Source organism: Muscardinus avellanarius, assembly GCF_963383645.1.
Source record: "Muscardinus avellanarius genome assembly, chromosome: 14".
In the NCBI taxonomy this organism is placed as follows: domain Eukaryota; kingdom Metazoa; phylum Chordata; class Mammalia; order Rodentia; family Gliridae; genus Muscardinus; species Muscardinus avellanarius.
Window position 1 is genome coordinate 57,589,737 of NC_137800.1, and position 20,747 is coordinate 57,610,483.

At 40.9% G+C, this 20,747-nt stretch overlaps 1 protein-coding gene across 1 annotated transcript in view; it reads left to right on the plus strand.

The window, feature by feature from the left end:
• The window catches only part of ADAM9 (ADAM metallopeptidase domain 9), a gene marked incomplete at both ends in the record, with an annotated part of 117,749 nt that overhangs the window by 4,798 nt on the left and 92,204 nt on the right, over nucleotides 1–20,747 (plus strand). Inside the window, 3 exons of the mRNA XM_080710259.1 lie at nucleotides 12,886–12,983; nucleotides 15,518–15,576; nucleotides 17,831–17,909. Coding sequence (XP_080566385.1) covers nucleotides 12,886–12,983; nucleotides 15,518–15,576; nucleotides 17,831–17,909 — 236 coding nt within the window. The remainder of the gene's footprint in view (nucleotides 1–12,885; nucleotides 12,984–15,517; nucleotides 15,577–17,830; nucleotides 17,910–20,747) is intronic.

The window sequence follows — 20,747 nt, forward strand, 5'->3', positions numbered from 1 at the left end:
TTTCGTCAGAAGAACCAGAGATGCAACTGTGGCAGGAATAAGACTCTTTATTTTATTTTATTGGTGTATTATAACTATACGTCATAGTGAGATTCAGAGTGATTGAAACATAGATGCATATAATATTTATTGTGTATATCCCTCCAGGTCCCATCCTGTTCCCTCTGTTTCTCATAGATAATATTAATGATACAGGTAACTTCATAAATGAATAAAGGATTATTTAAATTTCTTCCATCATTAGATATCCCTTTTCACTTTTCTACCTCCCTTCCGAGTCCCCTTCCGCTATTCAGCTAGTGTCTCCCCTCGTTTATCTGAAGTCCTCTTTGTTTCCCAGTTTCCCTTTAGCTTCCACATGAGTGAAAACAGACTCTTCACTTTCTGTGAGGGCTAGTTGCATTTAGCATAATCTCCAGTTCCATCCATTTTCTAGCAAATGACACGAAGTTAGATTACTATAGGGATACAAGTATTCTTATGCTTATAGCAGCACAATTCACAGTAGCCAAACTATGGAACCAGCCTATGGAATTCTACTCTGCCATAAAAACTTTATTGGGACTTCTTGTTCAAGCAGAAGGGAGGCACAGCGTGGACCAAGAATGTCAAGCTGACTCCAAGGCCACAGGAGAGAGCCAGGTTCTTGAGGAGAGTGATAGGGGTGGATGGGTCGGCTAGAGTTTAGGAATGTTGTTTGGCATTAGGCATATTTCAAAAAGTGTATTTGTGTGTGTGTGTGTGTGTGTGTGTGTGTGTGTGTGTTACTGAGGGTGGAACCCAGGGGCTTTTCTACGTCCGGGATATACTCCCAGACCTATTTTTATACTTTATTTGGAAACAGGGTCTCACTAAGTTGCTGAGAGCCTCACTAAGTAGCTGAGGCTGGCTTCAAACCTCTGTGATCCTCCTGTCTCAGCCTCCTAAGAGCCTGGATTATAAGTGTGGGCCACCACGCCCCGGCTGTATTCCCTTCCTTCCTTCCTTCCTTCCTTCCTTCCTTCCTTCCTTCCTTCCTTCCTTCCTTCCTTCCTTCCTTCCTTGCTTCCTTCCTTTTCTTTTTTTAAATTCCTGTAAGGGTGCTTAACTTCCAAGAAAGGCAAGGTCAGTGGGTCAGCCTGGAGCCCAGAGTTACCACTTCTCCAGGTAACTGCCTTGTGATAAGGACCATTTACTACAGCTGCTAAGATAACAAGAGTTGGGCATGGAATAAAACAAATCATCCAAGTAACAAGTTAAGGGTGCTAGGAATTTACGGTTTTGGCAACTCCTCCAACAGTTTTTCCTTTATGCTCTTTGTCCCAGGGAGTTGTGAGGGTTGGCTCTGATGATGCACCTGATTTCTGAGACCCTTAAGACTTTGAGAGTTGGCAAGTGAGGGAAGATCCACATTATGGTCTAAATAGCTTATGAGCTATGAGTTAAGCTGGGAGAGAACTCTTATCTTCTTTTGGTACTGGGAATTGAACTCAGGGACATTTTAACTCTTGAGTTCCAACCCAGCCCTATTTTTATTTGTATTTATTTGTATTTATTTATTTATTTATTTTTGGTGGTACTGGAGTACCTGGAAGCCCTTCTACCTCCAGGCTACACTCCCAGAGCTATTTTATATTTTTATTTGGAAACAGGGTCTCTTTAAGCCGGCGAGGGGCTTCGAACCTGCGCTGTCCTCCTGTCTCCGCCTCCTAAGCACGGGGATTACAAGCGTGTGCCACCACGCCCGGCACCCCCTTAATCTTAAGGTGTGTTGCTTTTATGAGGGAGTCCCTCACTGTCTTAAAATCAGTTTCCCCCAAACTGATCATACGTAGGACTCTGCTTGTGTCACATCTTTAAAGAGTGAGCGATGGAACCTAAGGAATTTTCTTAGTTTGGCCAGTTTTTAACTATAAATTTGTGTTTAAGTTTGTTTATATTTATCTTAACATAAGAATTAGGGTACTAAAGCTCATGATAAGTAAAAAAAAATAGTCACCAATGAACATATGATACTGTAGGACCAAACCATTCTCAAGCATGAGGAATACCCTTTCACTCCTGACACATTTTTCTCCTAATGAGATTTTTCATGATTTAAGTCACTTTAGAATGATCCCTCCCCCTCTCTCATTAAAATCCTCAGAAAAGTAGACCCCTGAATTTTTTGTTTCTGATTAGCCTCATTGACACCGCAGAATCCTGTTTCAAATATACCCTGGGCCTAAGCTTTCGTTCCAGCTTGGAGAGTGTATTGAGCATTGCTGTTAAAATAACAAATGTGGAGGCTCTGTAGATGTATGGACAAGTTGGCATAAAAGATTAACCTTGTAATCCCAGCATTCAGGAGGTGGAGACCGGAGGATAGCAGTTCCTGGACAGCCTCAGCTACTTGGCATGGCCCTTGCAACTCAGTGAGACCCTGTTTCAAAAATAAAAGACTAAAATAATTAATAATAATAATAATAATAATAATAATAATAAATAATATGGCTGGGGGTTTAGCTCGGTAGAATGCCCATGGGTTCCATCCCTAGTACTGCAAAAAAAAAAGATCAACTTGTCAAAAATAAAATAAGGCTCGCTTTAGATTGTATACAATAATTACAACTAAGAGAACTGTATACGTCCAGCCATAAAGATCAGAATAGTTGTTTACTGAACATTATTTTATTGAATATTGAATTCTTACTGTATTCATCCAGGAAATTACGTGATGACTAAGTATTGGCCTTGGTTTCAGGAACTCAGTTTCCCAGTTGGGATTTAAACTAATTCTTTAAGAGCATTATATCTTGTAAATGGTTGGTGTTTTTCCCAAGGGGGCACTTTAAACAAAAGTATTTTTTAAATGTAAAGGCCAGTAATTATAAATATATACATATATGACATTCAAAACTCAAGACATTTAAGAGGAACTGGGCATAGTGGTGTACAGACAGGAGAATTGTAGGTTTGAGGACAGCCTCAGCAACTTAGTGAGGTCCTTGGCAACTTAGCAAGACCCTGTTTCAAAATATAAAAAAAAAAAAAAATTTAAAAAGGGCTGTAGGTGTAACTCAGAGATAGAATGCCCACGATTCTCTTCCAGTATCAAAACCAAAAACAATAAAATACCAACATGTAGAGTGTAGGACATAACTGGAGATCATAATTAAAAGTATGTTTGAAGGCGGTTGTTATTAATATGATATGCATTTATTTTAGATTGACCTTGTGAATAGGATAAAAATACGTGGCCTCAGATGACTGTTTTATGGATCTAATTACATTTGTCTTTAAAAAATACTTTGGACAACAGAATTATCTCATTCAGCCTGAATGTGGAGCTCAGGTTTGTTTTCTACAGTGCAAGTGCAAAAATCATCTAAAGGTGGCTATTTGTGGAGATAATAAGCAGGAAAGAAAGGAGAAGGCCTGTGGTTTGGCATTCACATTTGTTTGACTTGCAATTAGGTATAATTCTTCTGACTTATTTCCTTCTACTACAGTTGCTGTTAAAAACATGCTTAGACTTCCTCTAAATTATAGTACACAAGCCGGGCATGGTGGCGCACGCTTGTAATACCAGCGCTTGGGAGGCTGAGACAGTAGGATCGCACAGGTTCGAAATCAGCCTCAGCTACTTAGTGAGGCTCTAGTAACTTAGTGAGACCCTGTTCCCAAGTAAAGTATCAAAATAGGTCTGGGAATATAGCCCAGAGGTAGAAAAGCCCCTGTGTTCCACCCCTAGTACCACAGATGGGGGATGCTATTGGCATCTGGTTTGTGGAGGCCAGTACTGCTGTTACATATCCTAGGTTGAACAAGATGAGGCCTGAGGCCACAACAGAGAATTTCCCAGCCCAAAATGTCTGTAGTTGAGATTAAAGCTTTATGCAAATAATACTAATGAATTTTCTTTATAGTAACATGGGGAAAATGTTATTTTGGTTCCTGTAAGAAAGTAGAATTTGAAATAAAAAGGAATTTGGAAAAATGAGGAGGATATGAGCTGGAGAAAAGAAAAAAGAAACCAGACTAGAGATAAGAAAGGATAAGCCGAGCCAGGCGTGGTGGCTCACTCTTGTAATCCCAGCATTTGGGAGGCCGAGACTGGAGGAGACTGGAGGATCGCGGTTCACGGACAGCCTCAGCTACTTAGTGAGGCCCTCTGCAACTCAGTGAGACCCTGTTTCAAAATAAAGAATAAAAAATGGGCAGGGGGTGTGGCTCGGAGGTCAAATGCCTCTGAGTTCCATCCCCAGACCTGCAAAAAAAAAAAAAAAAAAGAGGATAAGCCAGGTGTGTGGTGCATCTATCAGCACTTTGGAGGCTGAGACAGGAGGATCGCACAGGTTCGAAGCCAGCCTCAGCCACTTAGTGAGGCTCTCAGCAACTTAGACCCTGTTCCCAAATAAAGTATAAAAAATAGGTCTGACAGTATAGCCCGGAGGTAGAAAAGCCCCTGGGTTCCACCCCCAGTACCACACACACACACACACACACACACACACACACACACAAAGAAAAAAAAAAAAAAGAGAGAGGGAGATAAGAAAGGAATTTGGGCCAGGCTTGGTGGAGCAAGCTTGTAATCCCAGCATTCCGGAGGCTGGGTGGACAGCCTCAGCTACTTAGTGAGGCCTCTTCAACTCAGTGAGACCCTGTTTCAAAATAAAGAATAAAAAATAGGGCAGGGGTGTAGCTTGGAGGTGTAATGCCCCTGGATTCCAACCCCAGACCTGCAAAAAAAAAAAAAAAAAAAAAAAAAAAAAAAAAAGGAATTTGGAAAAAATGGGAAGGGTTCTCATCCAGTTAGTGTATATTATTTTAGAATGGCATTCCCCAAATTTGTACATTTATTACAATGTTTTGGAACTCCATGCCCTGGATTTAAGTCAGAAAGTGGATCCTTGGATTTTCAAAAGAAGTCTGTGTCATAGTTATAGCTCTTATTTAAAGAAACCAGGGAGCTGGGCATGGCGGTGTACTCCCATAATCACAGTATTTCAGAGACTGAGATTGAGGATCAGAGATTTGAGGCCAGCCTCAGCAGCTTTGTGAGATTCTCAGCAACTTAGTGAGACCCTGTTTCAAAATAAAAATTAAAAGAAGGCTGAAGCTGGAGCTCAGAGGTAGAATGCCTTTGGATTCAATTCTGTTACCAAATACATATACATATATATAATTTATATATTATTTATTTATTTATATTTGTATATTATTTTTTATTTTTCTTTTCTTTTCATTTATTTACTTTTTTTTTGTGATACTGGGATGGAACCCAGGGGCTTTTCTACCTCTGGGCTACACTTCCAGACCTATTTTATACTTTATTTGGAAACAGGGTTCACTAAGTTGCCGAGAGCCTCACTAAGTAGCTGAGGCTGACTTTGAACCTGTGCAACCCTCCTGTCTCAGCCTCCCAAGCGCGGGGATTACAAGCGTGCGCCATCACACCTGGCTTTATATTTATTTTTTTATTGGTGCATTATAATCCTAGATCTTGATGAAGTTCAGGGTGATAGAGGCATACGTGTACACTACTTTTGAGTCCTCCCTCAGTTCTCACCCTACTTCTTCTCCCTTCCCACATTTCCGTGCTCATCTCAGTGATTAGCTTTGAAGAGTTTTGTGTATGTCCATCGTGACCATTGAGGTGTTTCCCTCAAGTCTGCCTCCCCTCTTCCATCGCCCTCAGTTAGGTCTCCTTCTTCACTAAGATTTTTCCTTCCTCATCTCCCTTCTCTTCCTGTGTCCCAGTATCTCCCTAGCTTATAAGGAAGAACATCATCCCTTCACTTATTGTGATTGATTGATCTCACTTATCATCATATTCCCCAGTTCTATCCATTTCCCTGCAAATGGCATAATTTTTTTCTTTATGGCTGAGTAAAATTCAATTTTGTATATGTCCCATAATTTTGTAATCCATTCATCTTTTGGTGGAGGTCTCTGTTGGTCCCATAATTTGGCAATTATAAATTGTGCAGCTATAAATATAGATATGCATGCGTTACTGTGGCAGTCTAGGGGTGGTATAGCTGGTTGTATGGTAGGTTCATTCCCATTCTTCTGAGAATCCTCCACAGTTTTCCAAGATAATTGCACTAATTTGCAATCCCTCCAACAATGTGTCAGAGTTCGAACTTCTCCACAACCTCACCAGCATTATTGTGCTTTTAACAATTAATTCTTAATAATATTATTAATAATATGATTATTAATAATAAAATGCCTTTCTAATTGGGGGTAGTTTTGATTTGCATCTCTGATTGCTAAGATGTTGAATCTAGTTTATGTATTACATATTTTACTTATATTTATTTACATATTATTTATTATTTTTTTGTATATTTATTTTATAATGCTAAAATTTTGAAAACCCTTTTAAAAATAAATGATTAATGGTGCTTTTGGTGTTCAACATGGGAATTGTGGTATATGTTTGCTTGTTTATTTTCTTTTTTTTGGTACTGGAGCCCTGGGGCATCTTCCTTCTAAATTCCCAGAGCTTAATTTTTTTTTTTTTTTTAAATTTTGAAGTAGGGTCTTGCTAAGTTGCTGAGAGTCTCACTAAGTTGCTAAGGCTGGCCTTGAACTTGGGATCCTTCTGATTCACCTTCCTAAGTACTGGTTACAGAAATGTCCTATTGTGCCTGGCTTGTTTTTAAAATGGGAAAGAAGGAATTTTGTCTTATGTTTTTATATCTGGCTTTTGTGTTTTGCTGGCAATCTGGGTAACAGACCATAGAATATAGTTGACTTGATTTCTAGTCCTGACCTGAAAGTATGTGACTTTGTGAAGTTGCTTAACCTGTTTCTAAACAAGAGCTCTTTAGTATCCGGCTGCCTTCTGGAACTATGAACATCTTTTCTGAGGCATTATCTCTGATACTTGCTTCTGAGTTTTAATGAAAACATTGCTATTTAGTTGCCCATGGTAGGGCTTGTTGTGTTAGAGTTGTCTGTGCCTCCCAGCGTATATTTCTTGCATGTATTGATTCATTTAAACACAGGAGTTACAAAGGAATGCGGAGGATGGTATATTGCGCATTACTAGGAGTTCTAGTCCATCACCGAAGGCATTTGATCTGTTCCTGCCTCAGTGCTCTACAGTGGCTGTCCTAGTAGTTGAATAGGTTGCCATTCTCCAGAAGGAAGTTCTTAAGGATAATATTTGAGCTTGTGCTTTTAGGAATTTGAGGAAACCAAAGATGGTTGAAAATTTGTTTTGGGTGAGGAAACAGTCCTATACCTTGTCTGCCTAGTTAGTGATTTGTGCATCTGTTCTTTTCTTTCTTTCTTTTTTATTTCTTCCTTTCTCTCTTTTTTTTTTTTCTTTTTCTGTGGTGCTGGGGATTGAACCTAGGGACAGTCTACTTCTGAGTTATATTCCTGGCCCTATTTTATTTTTTTATTTAGATTCACGGTCTCACTAAGTTGCTGAGAGCCTCGCTAAGTGGCTGAGATTGGCTGTGAACCTCTGATCCTCCTGTCTCAGCTTCCCAAGTACTAGGGTGGCATGGCCCAACACAGATCCATCTGGCTTGTGCATCTGTGTTTAAGGTCATCTATTTCTTTTCACATGGTTTCCATTCGATCATGGTATTTCATAAATGTGCCTGTGGGCACTTTTGTATTGGCGTCTATTTGTGGTGTCTTAATATAATGTTGTGAAGCCATATTTAGATAGTATAATATGCCATACAGTTGATAGGTAAAGAATTTGAAAACTATTAGTGTGATATGTTTTGGATCTGATGAAAAAAAATATACACATACACACACACATAGTGTGTGTGTGTGTGTGTGTGTGTGTGTGTGTGTGTGTACTGGGGATTGAACCCAGGGGCATTCTACCTATACCCCCAGTGGGCCCCCCCCCCCCTTCCTTCTTTCCTTCCTTTCATTTATTGCAGTACTGGGAATGGAACTCAGGGACATTCTACCTCCGAGCTATACCCTGAGCCCTATTTTTTTCTTTATTTTGAAATAGGGTCTCACTAAGTTGTGGAGGGCCTCACAAAGTAGCTGATTGTCTGTGAACCTTGATCCTCCTGTCTCACCTTCCCAAATGCTGGGGATTACAAGCATGCGCCAACCCACTCGACTTTTATTCTTTATTTTGAAACAGGTTCTCACTGAGTTGTGGAGGGCCTCACTAAGTAGGCCTCACTAAGTGAGGCTGGCTGTGAACCTGTGATCTTCCTGTCTCTGCCTCCCAAGTACTGGGATTACAAGCATAGGCTACAATGCCAAGTTTGTAATTTATATATTTCTTTTTGTATACTTTATTTTATTTTTTGCCCTACTAGGGATTGAACCCAGGGATGTTCTACTCCTGAGCTACACCCCTAGCCCTATTTTATTCTTTGTTTTGAAATGACCTAAGTTGTGAGGGCCTTACTAAGTAGCTAAAGTTGACTGCGAACCTGCACTCCTCCTGTCTCAGCCTCCCAAGTACTGGGGTTACAAGCATGCACCATTATGCCTGGCTTGTTTGTATCTTTTAAATCCCAAACTAGACAAATATATATATATATATTTATTTTTTATTTTTTGTGGGTCTGGTGATGGAACCCAGGGGCATTCGACCTCTAAGATACAAGCCCTGCTCTATTTTTTATTCTTTATTTTGAAACTGGGTCTCACTAAGTTGCAGAGGGCCTCACTAAGTGGCTGAGGCTATCTGCGAACCGCAATCCTCCGGTCTCAGCCTTCCGAATGCTGGGATCACAAGTGTGCGCCGCCACACCGGATAAGTTTATAAATATTTTTATGTACTGTGTTAGCATGGAAAAAGTTAGATGTAAATACATAATCTTAATTTGTATTTGATAAATCTGAGGGGCAGAAGCAATTAATGAGTGAATAAACATGTAGATCAGCAAAGGAAGAGAGTGCGGAAGGGGCGAGACCAGGGGAGATGGCGTCATGATCGTGCAGATGTGAGGGGGTTTTTGTTTTTTTTTGGTGGTACTGGGGGTGGAACCCAGAGGCTTTCTACCTCCGGGCTATACTCCCAGACCTATTTTCTATTTTATTTGGAAACAGGGTCTCACTCAGTTGCTGAGAGCCTCACTAAGTAGCTGAGGCTGGCTTCCAACCTGTGTGATCCTCCTGTCTCAGCCTCCCAAGTGCGGGGATTACAAGCGTGCGCCACCACGCCCAGCTTAGATGTGAGGTTTTAAGGATGATGGATGCCTGGAGATATGGCTTAATGGTAGTGGTAGAGTGTTTGCCTGGCATGCAGTCCCTTGATTTCCAACCCAGGACTGCAGTAAAAAGAAAAGAGTGATGGAAAGGAATGACCTTTTGGGAGAGATGCTAGATAATCAGTACTGTGTGTGTGTGTGTGTGTGTGTGTGTGTGTGTGTGTGAGAGAGAGAGAGAGAGAGAGAGAGAGAGTGAGAGAGAGAGAGTGAGTGTGTGTGTGTGTGTGTGTGTGTGTGTGTGTGTGTGTGCTGGGAATATAGGTATATATGCCACCATGCCTGGCTCTCTCTCTCAATGGTATCTGGGCTCAGCAGTGCATACCTGTTCTCTTGGTGTTTGAGAGGCTGAAATAGGAGGATTGCAGGATTGAGGCTTGTTTGAGAGGCTGAAATAGGAGGATTGCAGGATTGAGGCTTGCAGTAATTTAGCAAAACTCTTAAAAAAAAGAAAGAAAACAGTAAAAAGGGTTGGGGGGGGTATATCTCAGAGGTAGAACTACCCAGGGTTCAATTCCCAGCACCACAAAAACAAGCAAGCAACAAAAAACAACATATACCAAAAGTAAGTTAGTGACAGCAAAATGCATACTCGCCGTAAAAACAAATCCAAAACAATACAGAATTACAGATGTGAAGAAATGCACTTTTTCCCTCTTTGCTCCCTAGTTCTACTTCATCATGGTAGCTGCTTTATTTATTTATTTATTTATTTTTTGCACGTCTGGGGATGGAACCCAGAGGCATTCAACCTCTGAGCTATACCCCCTGTCCAATTTTTTATTCTTTATTTTGAAACAGGGTCTCACTGAGTTGCAGAGGGCCTCACTTAGTAGCTGAGGCTGTCCGCGAACCGCGATCCTCCGGTCTCGGCCTCCCGAATGCTGGGATTACAAGCGTGCGCCATCATGCCCAGCTACACCACATGGTAGCTACTTTAAACAGCCTCATCCATTTACTTTGCTATTTACATGTTAATTTATTTATTTTTTTTATGGTACTGGGGTGGATCCCAGGAACATTCTATCTCTGAGCTATACCCCGCCCTATTTTTATTCTTTATTTTGAAACGGAATCTCACTAAGCAAGTGTCTCACTACGGATCTGCGGCTGGCTGTGAGCCTGTGATTCTGTTTCAGTCTCCCCACTACTGGGATTACAAGTGTGCACCACCATGCCAGGCTCGCATGCTTATTTATGACATATTTTGTAGTAATACTTCGTATTATATTTAATAATTACTATAACATAGGGTCATTTAAAGTAAGAAATAAAACTTTCCCCCTCATCCTATGCCCCATAGATCACCCTTTAAAATTTTTATGCAAGGCGTGGAAGCGTATGCTTGTAATCTCAATATTTTGGAGGCTGAGACAGGAAATTGCTGTTAGTGAATTCCTGTTTCAAAATAAATATGGCCGGAATGGAGCTTAGAGGTAGAATGTCCCTGGGTTTAATCCCCAGTACCCCCACCTCAATTTTATTTATTTTAGAAGTTTTAAAACATACACAGAAGCCGGGCGTGGCGGTGCATGCTTGTAATCCCAGCATTTGGGAGGCTGAGACAGGATCCCTGTTCTTGGCCAGCCTCAGCTACTCAGTGAGGCCCTTTGCAACTCAGTGAGACCCTGTCTCAAAATAAAGAATAAAAAATAGGACTGGGAGTGTAGCTCGGAGGTAGAATGCCCCTGGGTTCCATCCCCAGTATGCAAAAAACAAAACAAAACAAAAAAGCACATACATGGAGCTGGATGTGGTGGTGTGCCCTTGTAATCCCAGTACTTGGGAGGCTGAGACATGAGGATTGTATATTCAAGACCAACCTCAGCTGCTTGGTGAGGCCCTCCGCAACTTAGACCCTGTTTCAAAATAAAAGATAAAAAAATGGGCTGGGGCTGTAGCTTGGAGGTAGAATGCCCCTGGGTTTAATCTCCAGTACCACAAAAACCCTGACAGAATGAAGATAATGTTAATGAACTTCTGGATTCCCATTATCCAGTATTTTATTTCATGTGTCTCCTTTTTTACAGTGGGTTACTTTAATGTACACCCTAGATATCATACTATTTGATCATTGAATATTCAGAATGAATCTTTAGGAGAGGACAAAATGCCTTACACGATGCTTATTACACTTGAAAATTTGACAAATCTTCAAGGACAGATATCAGTGACCAAATATCCACTATCAGCATTTCCTAGATTATCTATCTCAGAAATGTTCTCAGTCGCCTGATTTCACCTAGCATTCAGCATGTCCTTAGCTGCCTTTGGTCCTGAGGCTCTTGTAGTTTATGAAAGTTTCTGCTTCCCCATTTTTGTAGCCTTGGTTTGTGGAAGTGACAGCATGGGAGATGCCTGTTTTCCCGCAGTCTTCAGATCACATGTACCATTTTTAAACTTCCTCTCTGACTCTGGTTTTGGTATATAGAGATATATGGAGAGATGAATTTTTCATCTGTGGCCGTTAGATGGTGACCATCTACTTCATCAAGTTCACTGAAAGAATTGTTACACCACTGGCAATGATGTGGGAAGCAAAAGAAATTGTGTTGGGCTTACCGAGAGACAGTATATTGGCCTTTGATATATCGTGTGTCTTTCTGAGGGATTTGTGTGGATAGTTTTAATTATGCTCAATTTTTATGAAGCAATGACTTTAGAATCCAAGTCCTGCTTAAGGTGTAACTCCCTTACAAGCACCTGCACAGGATTGGAATTGTGAATACATCTACATGACTAATTTGGGTTCCTGTTTATATATGTGGCAGAAAGTTTTTGTTTTATGACGGGTTAATGGCAGTCATTTCACTTGAGACATGTGATAGATTGTACAGTGTCTGTTTATTAAAATTAATCACCTGATACTGAAATCGCTTTCCCTTTGTGTCGTGCTCGCCACTTAGTGTTTAGTAGAACCACTGCAGAGGGCGCCACTCATGCTGGATGCGGTGGGAAGTGTGAGATGGAGAAATGGTCTAAGCTCTAAGGTGCCTCCTCCCCATGTAACTTTCCTTCTTCTTTCTCTTCCGTCCCTCTTCCTCCTTCTATCCTTTCTCCTCCTCCTCTTCCTCCTCTCCTTCTTCATCTTCCATAGTTTTAGTTCTTCCTTTCTCCCCCCTTCTTTATCATCATCTCTTCTCCTTCTCCCTTTTGTTTCTATTTTAAAATTCCTTTTGAGAAACGGGGCTAGAGTGTGTAGCTAAAAAATGTTTGAAAATGATGATGTGCATATACTCTTTGAATACAGGCTGGCATCCTTTTTTAGGAAATGTTTTCCCTTTCATACTTATCTAATATTTTACTATTTTAATGCAAATTTTATATATAATCATTTTTATTATATATAGCTTAATATGGGAATGCCAACTGAATTTTCAGTGATTTGAATATTCAGCTTTTGATTTCATACATGTATATGTATGTACATCTACATATGTACATTTGTTTCTTGGTACTGAGGCCTGAACCCAGGGGCATTCTACCTCCCACCTACACTCCAGTTCTTTTTATTTTTTAGTTTGAAACAGAGTCTTGCTGAGAATCTCACTAAATTACTGAGTTTGGCTTCTAACCTGTGATCTCCTGACTCAGCCTCCCACATACTGGGATTATAGACATTTACCACCACACCCAGCTTGATTTATATTATATGTACTTTTTTCTAGATTACATTGTTATATTTTATTTGTTATTCCCTTTTCTGTAGGCTTTCAACAGACTTCACATCTCTCTTCTTATGAAATTATAATTCCTTGGAGATTAACCAGAGACCGAAGAGAAGCACCCAGGCCCTCTTTAAAGCGGGTAAGTTATCTCTTATAGGTAAGAACAGGTAAGAACTCTGTATGTATTAAAGTTTTTCCTTTTCCTTGTTTTTTTTTTTTTTTGCGGATCTGGGGATGGAACCCAGGGGCATTCAACCTCTGAGCTATACCTCCTGCCCTATTTTTTTTTTTTTTTTTTTTTTGGCGGTACTGGGGTTCCTGGAAGCCCTTCTATTTCCGGGCTTCACTCCCAGACCTATTTTATATTTTTTATTTGGAAACAGGGTCTCTTAAGCCAGCGCAGCTGGCTCCGAACTAGCGCGATCCTCCTGTCTCCGCCTCCCAAGCGCGGGAATTACAAGCGTGCGCCACCACGCCCGGCCTATTTTTTTATTCTTTATTTTGAAACAGAGTCTCACTATGTTGCAGAGGGCCTAGGTAGCTGAGGCTGCCCGTGAACTGCAATCCTCAGGTCTCAGCCTCCTGAATGCTGGGATTACAAGCGTGCGCCACCACACCCCACTTCCCTTGTTTCTTTTTTAAACCAAAAGTAGCACATACAGCAGTGATTGGTTCTGGGAGTAATTAGTCTGTTGTTCTTAGTATAGCACCATGTAGTACTATTGTCCCTCAGATGTTTTTCTAGCAAAGGCAACACATTGAGCCTTAGTGTGTGTGTGTGTGTGTGTGTGTGTGTGTGTGTGTGTGTGTGTATTGAATCCAGGAGCATTCTACCTCTGAGCTACACCTTCATATCTCTATTTTTAAGCTCTAGAGAAGCAGCATGGCAGGGTAGGAGCACATGTAGTAGAAGTGGTCCCCTCACAAGCCAGGGAGCAGAGAGAAAGAGGAAGGGCTCAGAGTTTCAGTGTTGAGAGCACCTTCCCCTAGGCGCCACCTCCCAAGGCCCATAGCACCTCCTTATAGTGCACTCTTGGCACCAAACTTACGAATGGACTTTTAGGGGATGTTGTAGATCCAAACTGTAGCTCTTATGAACTTGTTTCAGAGATGTTTGAGACAGAGTGTGGTAGAACACACTTGTAACCCCAGTATTTGGGAGGCTGAGACAGAAGGATCGCAGGTTTGCAGCCAGCCTCAGCTACTTAATGAGGCCCTCCACAACTCCATGAGACACTGTTTCAAAAATAAAGAATAAAAAGTAGGGCCAGGGGTGGGTGTAGTTCAGAGGTAGAGTGCCCCTGGGTTCTATTCTCAGTACCGCAACAACAAAAAGAGATGTTTGAGTTTGAGGTATAGAAGAGCTTGAAGATGTGGAAGTGTAAGGTACCCAGTGTTTTTTTTTTTTTTTTGCGGTACTGGGGATGGAACCCAGAGGCATTGCACCTCTGAGCTACACCCCCAGTCCTATTTTTTAGTCTTTTTATTTTTTGAAATGGGGTGTCATTGATTTGCAAAGGGTCTCGCTAAGTAGCTGAGGCTATCTGTGAAACGCAATCCCCCTGTCTCCACTTTCCTAATGCTGGGATTCTAAGTGTGGGCCACCGCGCCTGGCTCCCAGTCTTTATTCATTGACTCTAAAAGGCCTTCTTGTGAGACCCTCAGCAAGTTAGCGAGACCCTGTTTTAAAATAAAGAAAAAGCTCGTGGGTAAAATAGCTGGGGTGGGGATTTAGAATGCCCCTGGGTTCAATCCTCAGTACCAAAAAAGAAACAAAATAGAATTGATAAAATGAAACTAGCCATGGGGAAATACAAATTCATAAACCGTTATGTTACACATGAATTATAAATGAATTTAAGAAGAGTTTAAGCCAGGCTTGGTACACACGCTTGTAATCCCAGTACTTGGTAGGCGGAGCCAGGAGGATTTCAGGTATGTGGCCAGCCTCAGCTACTTAGTGAGGCCCTCCCTAACTCAGTCAGACCCTGTTTTTTTTTGCTTCGGGTCTGGGGATGGAACCTAGGTGCATTCAACCTCCTAGCCACACCTCCTGCTCTGTTTTTTATTCTATATTTTGAAACAGGGTCTCACTAAGTTGCAGTCAGACCCTGTTTTAAAATAAATAATAAAAAATAGGACCTGGGGTGGGGGTAACTCAGAGATAGAATGTCTTGGGTTCAATCCCTAGCACCACACACACACACACACACAAAGAGAGTTGTTTTGATAACAATGTGGGAGATTTTACTCAATCAATTATTAAAGGGAAGTAAGAATGGTTAAAATCTTTTTTTTTTTTTTTTTGTAGTACTGGGGATTAAACTCAGGGGCATTCTACCTCTGAGCTACCTTCCCCAGCCCTATTTTTTATTCTTTGATTTGAAACAGAATCTCACTAAATTGCAGAGGTCCTCACTAAGTAGCTGAGGCTGGCTGATAGCTTGCGATCCTCCTGTCTCAGCCTCCCAAATACTGGGATTACAAGTGTGTGCCACCATGCCCAGCTAGACCACATTTTATTATTTAAAAATAGACACAAAATTCTAGAAATCAATTGCAGTTAGTGCCAAGTTATCATAATTCAGGAGGGACTTTTCTGTGTCATAGTGTGTTCAAAGTCACTTATATGTGGTGTTTTATTGTTTTTTTTCCCTTTCTCTGTGCATTTAGGTATCTTATGTCATCCAGGCTCAAGGAAGAGAGCATGTTATTCACTTGGAAAGGAACACGTAAGCAGTTTCATTCACTCGGGCTCGATAATGTTTTCTAGCTCTGATCTGCATCGCGGGCATTGAACCCTGGTGTGGCGGGATTCAGGCCCTCGTGTGGCGTGAAGCTGCCAGGTGGCAGGACTGCTGGGGAAGCACAGGGGGGTGTGTGTTTTGGGGGCCAGGCAGTGACTTCCAAGAAGGAAGAGGGCAGAGCAAAGCCAAGTATCTCCAGTTTATTTTTTTGAAATTGATCTGCAGAGGGAAAGAAGGGTGAGTGTGTGGGTTGGGGAGTTGGGGAGACTGCGATGAGTGGACAGGGTCGGCTTTTGGAGAGGCTTCAAGAGTTCACAGACTCCTCCCAAGGTCACTCACACAGACCTTAATAAGGGAACAGTCTCCCAGGACCAGGGATGCACAGTGCTCACCAGGGAGAGCCGGCCTTTCTCAGGTGCTTTTTCTTCAGGCTACTGACCACGGTGCTTTGTGTGAGGTATCCTGTTTTTAGGAGAGCTGAAGCGCACATTCACTAAAGGAGTCTTTGCGCTACAGTGGTTACTTAGCTAGAGTCAGGCTGTGCAACTGATTAAACCAGACAGAAATCATCAATTTTTCCATCTCAGTTTATTCCTCTCTAAACAGAATAGCCAGGTTGGCCCTGGGGTCCAGGGGAGTTTTGAACTTATTTATTTATTTTCAATTATCATCTCTTAGGGTCTCACTAAGTTGCCCAGGCTGGGATCTAACTTGAGATCATCCTGCCACAGTGGCTAGGATCACAGTCATGGATCACTGAGCATGGCTTGCACTTTTATTTTTATTTTTAGCACTGAGAATTGAGCCCAGAGCCATGTAGATAGGAGGCAAGAACCCTATTAGCACCCTCAGCCTGAGTTTTGAGCTTTATTTGTTATTTATTTGGTACTGAGGATTGAACCTAGGGGCATTCTACCTCTGTGCTACACTCCTAGTCCTTTATTATTATTATTCTTTTATTTCGAAGCAGGGCCTTATAAATTGCAGAGGCTGGCCTAGAACCTGTGATCTCACTGTTTCAGCCTTCCAAATACTGGGATTACAGACATGAACCACCAGGCTAGCTGAGTGTGTGTGTGTGTGTGTGTGTGTGTGTGTGTGTGTGTGTGTGTTGTGAACACAAGGGCATTCTATCTCTGAATCACACCCCCAGCCCTATTTTATTTCTTTTATTATTATTTTTTTGTGGTACTTGGGGTGGAACCCAGGGACTTTCTACCTCCGGGCTATACTCCCAGACCTATTTTCTATTTTATTTGGAAACAGGGTCTCACTAAGTTGCTGAGAGCCTCACTAAGTAGCTGAGGCTGGCTTTGAACCTGTACAATCCTCCTGTCCAGCCTCACAAGCACTGGAATTACAAGTGTGCACCACCATGCCTGGCTTATTTCTTATTTTGAAACAGGGTCTTGATAAGTTGCTTAGGCTGGCCTTGAACCTGCAATCCTCCGGTCTCAGCCTCTCAAGTACTGGGGTTACAGATGTGTGAAACCACTGTTGGCTGACAGCTGAGTTTATACTACCAGCTTCCTTTAACAAGGAATGAAGCTTTGAGAATCAGGAATAATTATTTCCTCCAACAATGAATGCAGAATTTTTCCTTCATACTTAAGAGGTTAAGGCAACGAATGCTTCTTGTTTTTGGAGGACTTTTGAAAAAGAGTATAAAAATGCTTGTTTTTCTTTTGTAAGTATGATATGCGGTCAATAACCTAGTTAACTATTTTTCTGTGAGTTGTATTGGAAAAATTTAAGGTCATTATTTATATTGTGTTAAGTCTTTTTCCAATGAGTGTTTTATGCCATTGGAACAAATCACATCGTAACATTACTCATGGTAAGTAATGGATGTGATTCCAAGTTTAAGTCTGTTGAGCTTTTAGTTTTACAGTGACACATCCCTTTTTTTGTGTGTGTGGTACTTGGGGACATTGTACCTCTGAGCTACATCCCTAGCCCCATATTTTATTGTTAATTTTGAAACAGGGTCTAAGTTGCAGAGGGCCTCACTAAGTAGCTGGGGCTGGCTGTGAGCCTGCGCTCCTCCTGTCTCGGCCTCCCGAGTACTCCGACTGCAAGTGTGCGCCGGCACCTGTGGCTTACAGCGCACGCTCCCTGAGTGGAAACCCATGGGGCCCAGGTTTGCATCCTGCCCCTGCGTTTTGGAATAATGCCTTCCTAGTTTGTCCTTCGCTGTTGCTAGTTATAATTTTAATGGTATGTTTCATTCTTCTTCCAGAGACCTTTTGCCTAAAGATTTTGTAGTTTATACCTACAATGAGGAAGGAGACCTGATCTCTGACCATCCTAATATGCAGGTGAAATATTTTCTTCTTGATCCTTTAATAAAATTTAAAAAGCATAGTAGCTGAAAAGTGAGCTCTCGTCAGGCTCTTAGCATATACTCTAGTATTTACATAGACTTAGCTACGTGATGCTACATGGTTGGGTACTCAGTAGAGAATATATATGATATATATATATATGATATATATGATATATATGATATATATGATATATATGATATATATATGATATATATATGATATATATGATATATGTATATGATATATATGATATATATATGATATATATGATATATACCAATTGTTTATCTAAAATAAAGACTTTGGGAATTTAATTTGTGCTGTTAGAGTGAGATTGAATTCCCTCAAATCTTAATTTTAGAATTATTATTATTGTTGTTGTTGTTGTTGTTATTATTGGTTCTCTCTAAGTTGTTGAGGCTGGCCTCAAACCTGGGATCCTCCTGTCTCAGCCTCCCAAATACTGGAATTACAGGTGTTCTCCACCTCACCTTTTGCGGTCCTCTTTTTTTTTGAGGTACTAGGGGTGGAACCCAGGAGCATTCTAACTCTGAGCTATACCTTCAACCCTACTTTTTATTCTTTATTTTGAAAGACGGTGTTCTTGAATTGCAAAGAAACTAACTGAATAGTTGAGGCTGTCCGAACAGAACAGCGATCTTCCTGTCTCACCCTCCCAAATGCTGAGATTACAAGCGTGCATCACCACGCCTGGCCTTTGCTGTTTTTTATACAGTACTTCTCAGTCACAATTAAGCCCAGTCAGTTGACCTACAATTCAATTAATTCCTGGAATGTTGATGTCTCACTGGTACCTATTTTCATGGACTCTCACTTTTTTCCCCCCCAATTTGTCCAGTTAGTAGAGTATTGAAACCGGCAAATTTTCTGTAATTTTTCACTGAAATTTCTTTCTGTTTCATTCCATCATCATCAAGATTGAATTTCTTTCTTTTTTATGTAGTTCTGGGAATGGAACCCAGGGGCATTCTACCTTCAAGCTACACCCCCAGCCCTGTTTTATTCTTTTATTTGAAACAGGGTCTCACTAAGTTGTGGAGGGCCTCACTAAAATTCTGAGGCTGACCTCAAACCACAATCCTCCCGTCTCAGCATCCCAAGATTTGGATTAAAATTGTGCACTACAATGCGCAGCTAAGATTAAATTTGTAAAAGGTTCTTGGGGCACATATTAGCAGCATATATGCAATATACAACACTTGCATGTATATATGTGTTCTCTGTCTACTCATCCTTTAAGTGCTCTCATCCCAAATGCTGGGTTACAGGCCTGGGACATGGTTCCTATCTTAGACTAATTATTATTATTATTATTATTATTATTATTATTATTATTATTGCGGTACTGGGGATGTAACCCAGGAGCATTCTACCTCTGAGCTACCCCCTGCCCTATTTTTTATTATTTATTTTGAAACAGGGTCTCACTGAGTTGCAAAGGGCCACATTAAGTAGCTGAGGCTGACCACGAACCGCGATCCTCTGGTCTCAGCCTTCCAAATGCCTGGATTACAGGTGTGCGCTCCTATGCCCCGGTAATTATTAGTACTTTTAAAAAATGGGTCGCCGGGCGTGGTGGGGCACGCTTGTAATCCCCGCGCTTGGGAGGTGGAGACAGGAGGATCGTGCAGGTTGGAAGTCAGCCACGCTGGCTTAAGAGACCCTGTTTCCAAATAAAAATATAAAATAGGTCTGGGAGTGTAGAAGGGCTTCCAGGAACCCCAATACCACCAAAAAAAAAAAAAAAAAAAAAAAAAGAAGAAGCTTAAGTGAGTTAATACTTAAAGATGCATGGAAGAAGCAGCCTGACAATGTGTGTGTGTTAGGGCTTGAACCCAGGGGCATTATACCTCTGAGCGACACCCCTAGCCCTGTTTTATTTTTTATTTTGAAACGGTCTCACTAAATTCTGGATGGCCTCAAAAGAAGTTGCTGAGGATGGTTGCAAACCTGTGATCCTCCTGTCTCAGCCTCCCAAGTTCTGGGATTAGTGAGATTCTGTTTCAAAAGAAAGAAAGAAAAAATAGGGCTGGGGGTTTGGATCAGAGGTAAAATGCTCTGGGCTCAATCCCCAGTACCGTTAAAAAAAAAAAAAAAAAAATATATATATATATATATATATATATATATATATATATAGCACAAATATATATATGCACACACATACACACTCTTTTATAGATGTATTATAATTTCACATTATAATGAAGTTTAGAGTGCGATTAGAGCGATAGGGATATACACTTAAATTTTCTTAAGAGATCTTGTGTTTTCATGTTTTGTTTATATTCTTAATGCATCTGGGATTAATTCTTATATATAATGTTAATTATTATTTAATTTTATTTTTTTCCAAATCAGTGGACCAGGCAACATTTATTAAAAAGTAATCTTTGCCTCAGTGATTTTATTTTATTTTTTTTACTTTTGTGGCACTAGTGATTGAACCCTGAACCCAGGGACATTCGAACCTCTAAGCTACACCAACGGGCCTATTTTATTTTTATTTAGATTTGGAAACATGGTCTCACTGAGTTGCTAAGAGTTTTGCTAAGTTTCTGAGACTGGCTTGTGCAGGTTCAAAGCCAGTTTCAGCTACTTAGTGAGGCTCTCAGCAACTTAGTGAGACTCTGTTTCCAAATAAAATATAAAATAGGTCTGGGCGTGTAGCTTAGGGGTAGAAAGCTATCCCTAGTACCACACACACACACAATCTGATTAGCTGTTAAGGAATTAGGCATTATTAAATGATATTATCTTGGCATTTCTTTTCTTTTTTTAGGTCTGGGGATGGAACCCAGGGGCATT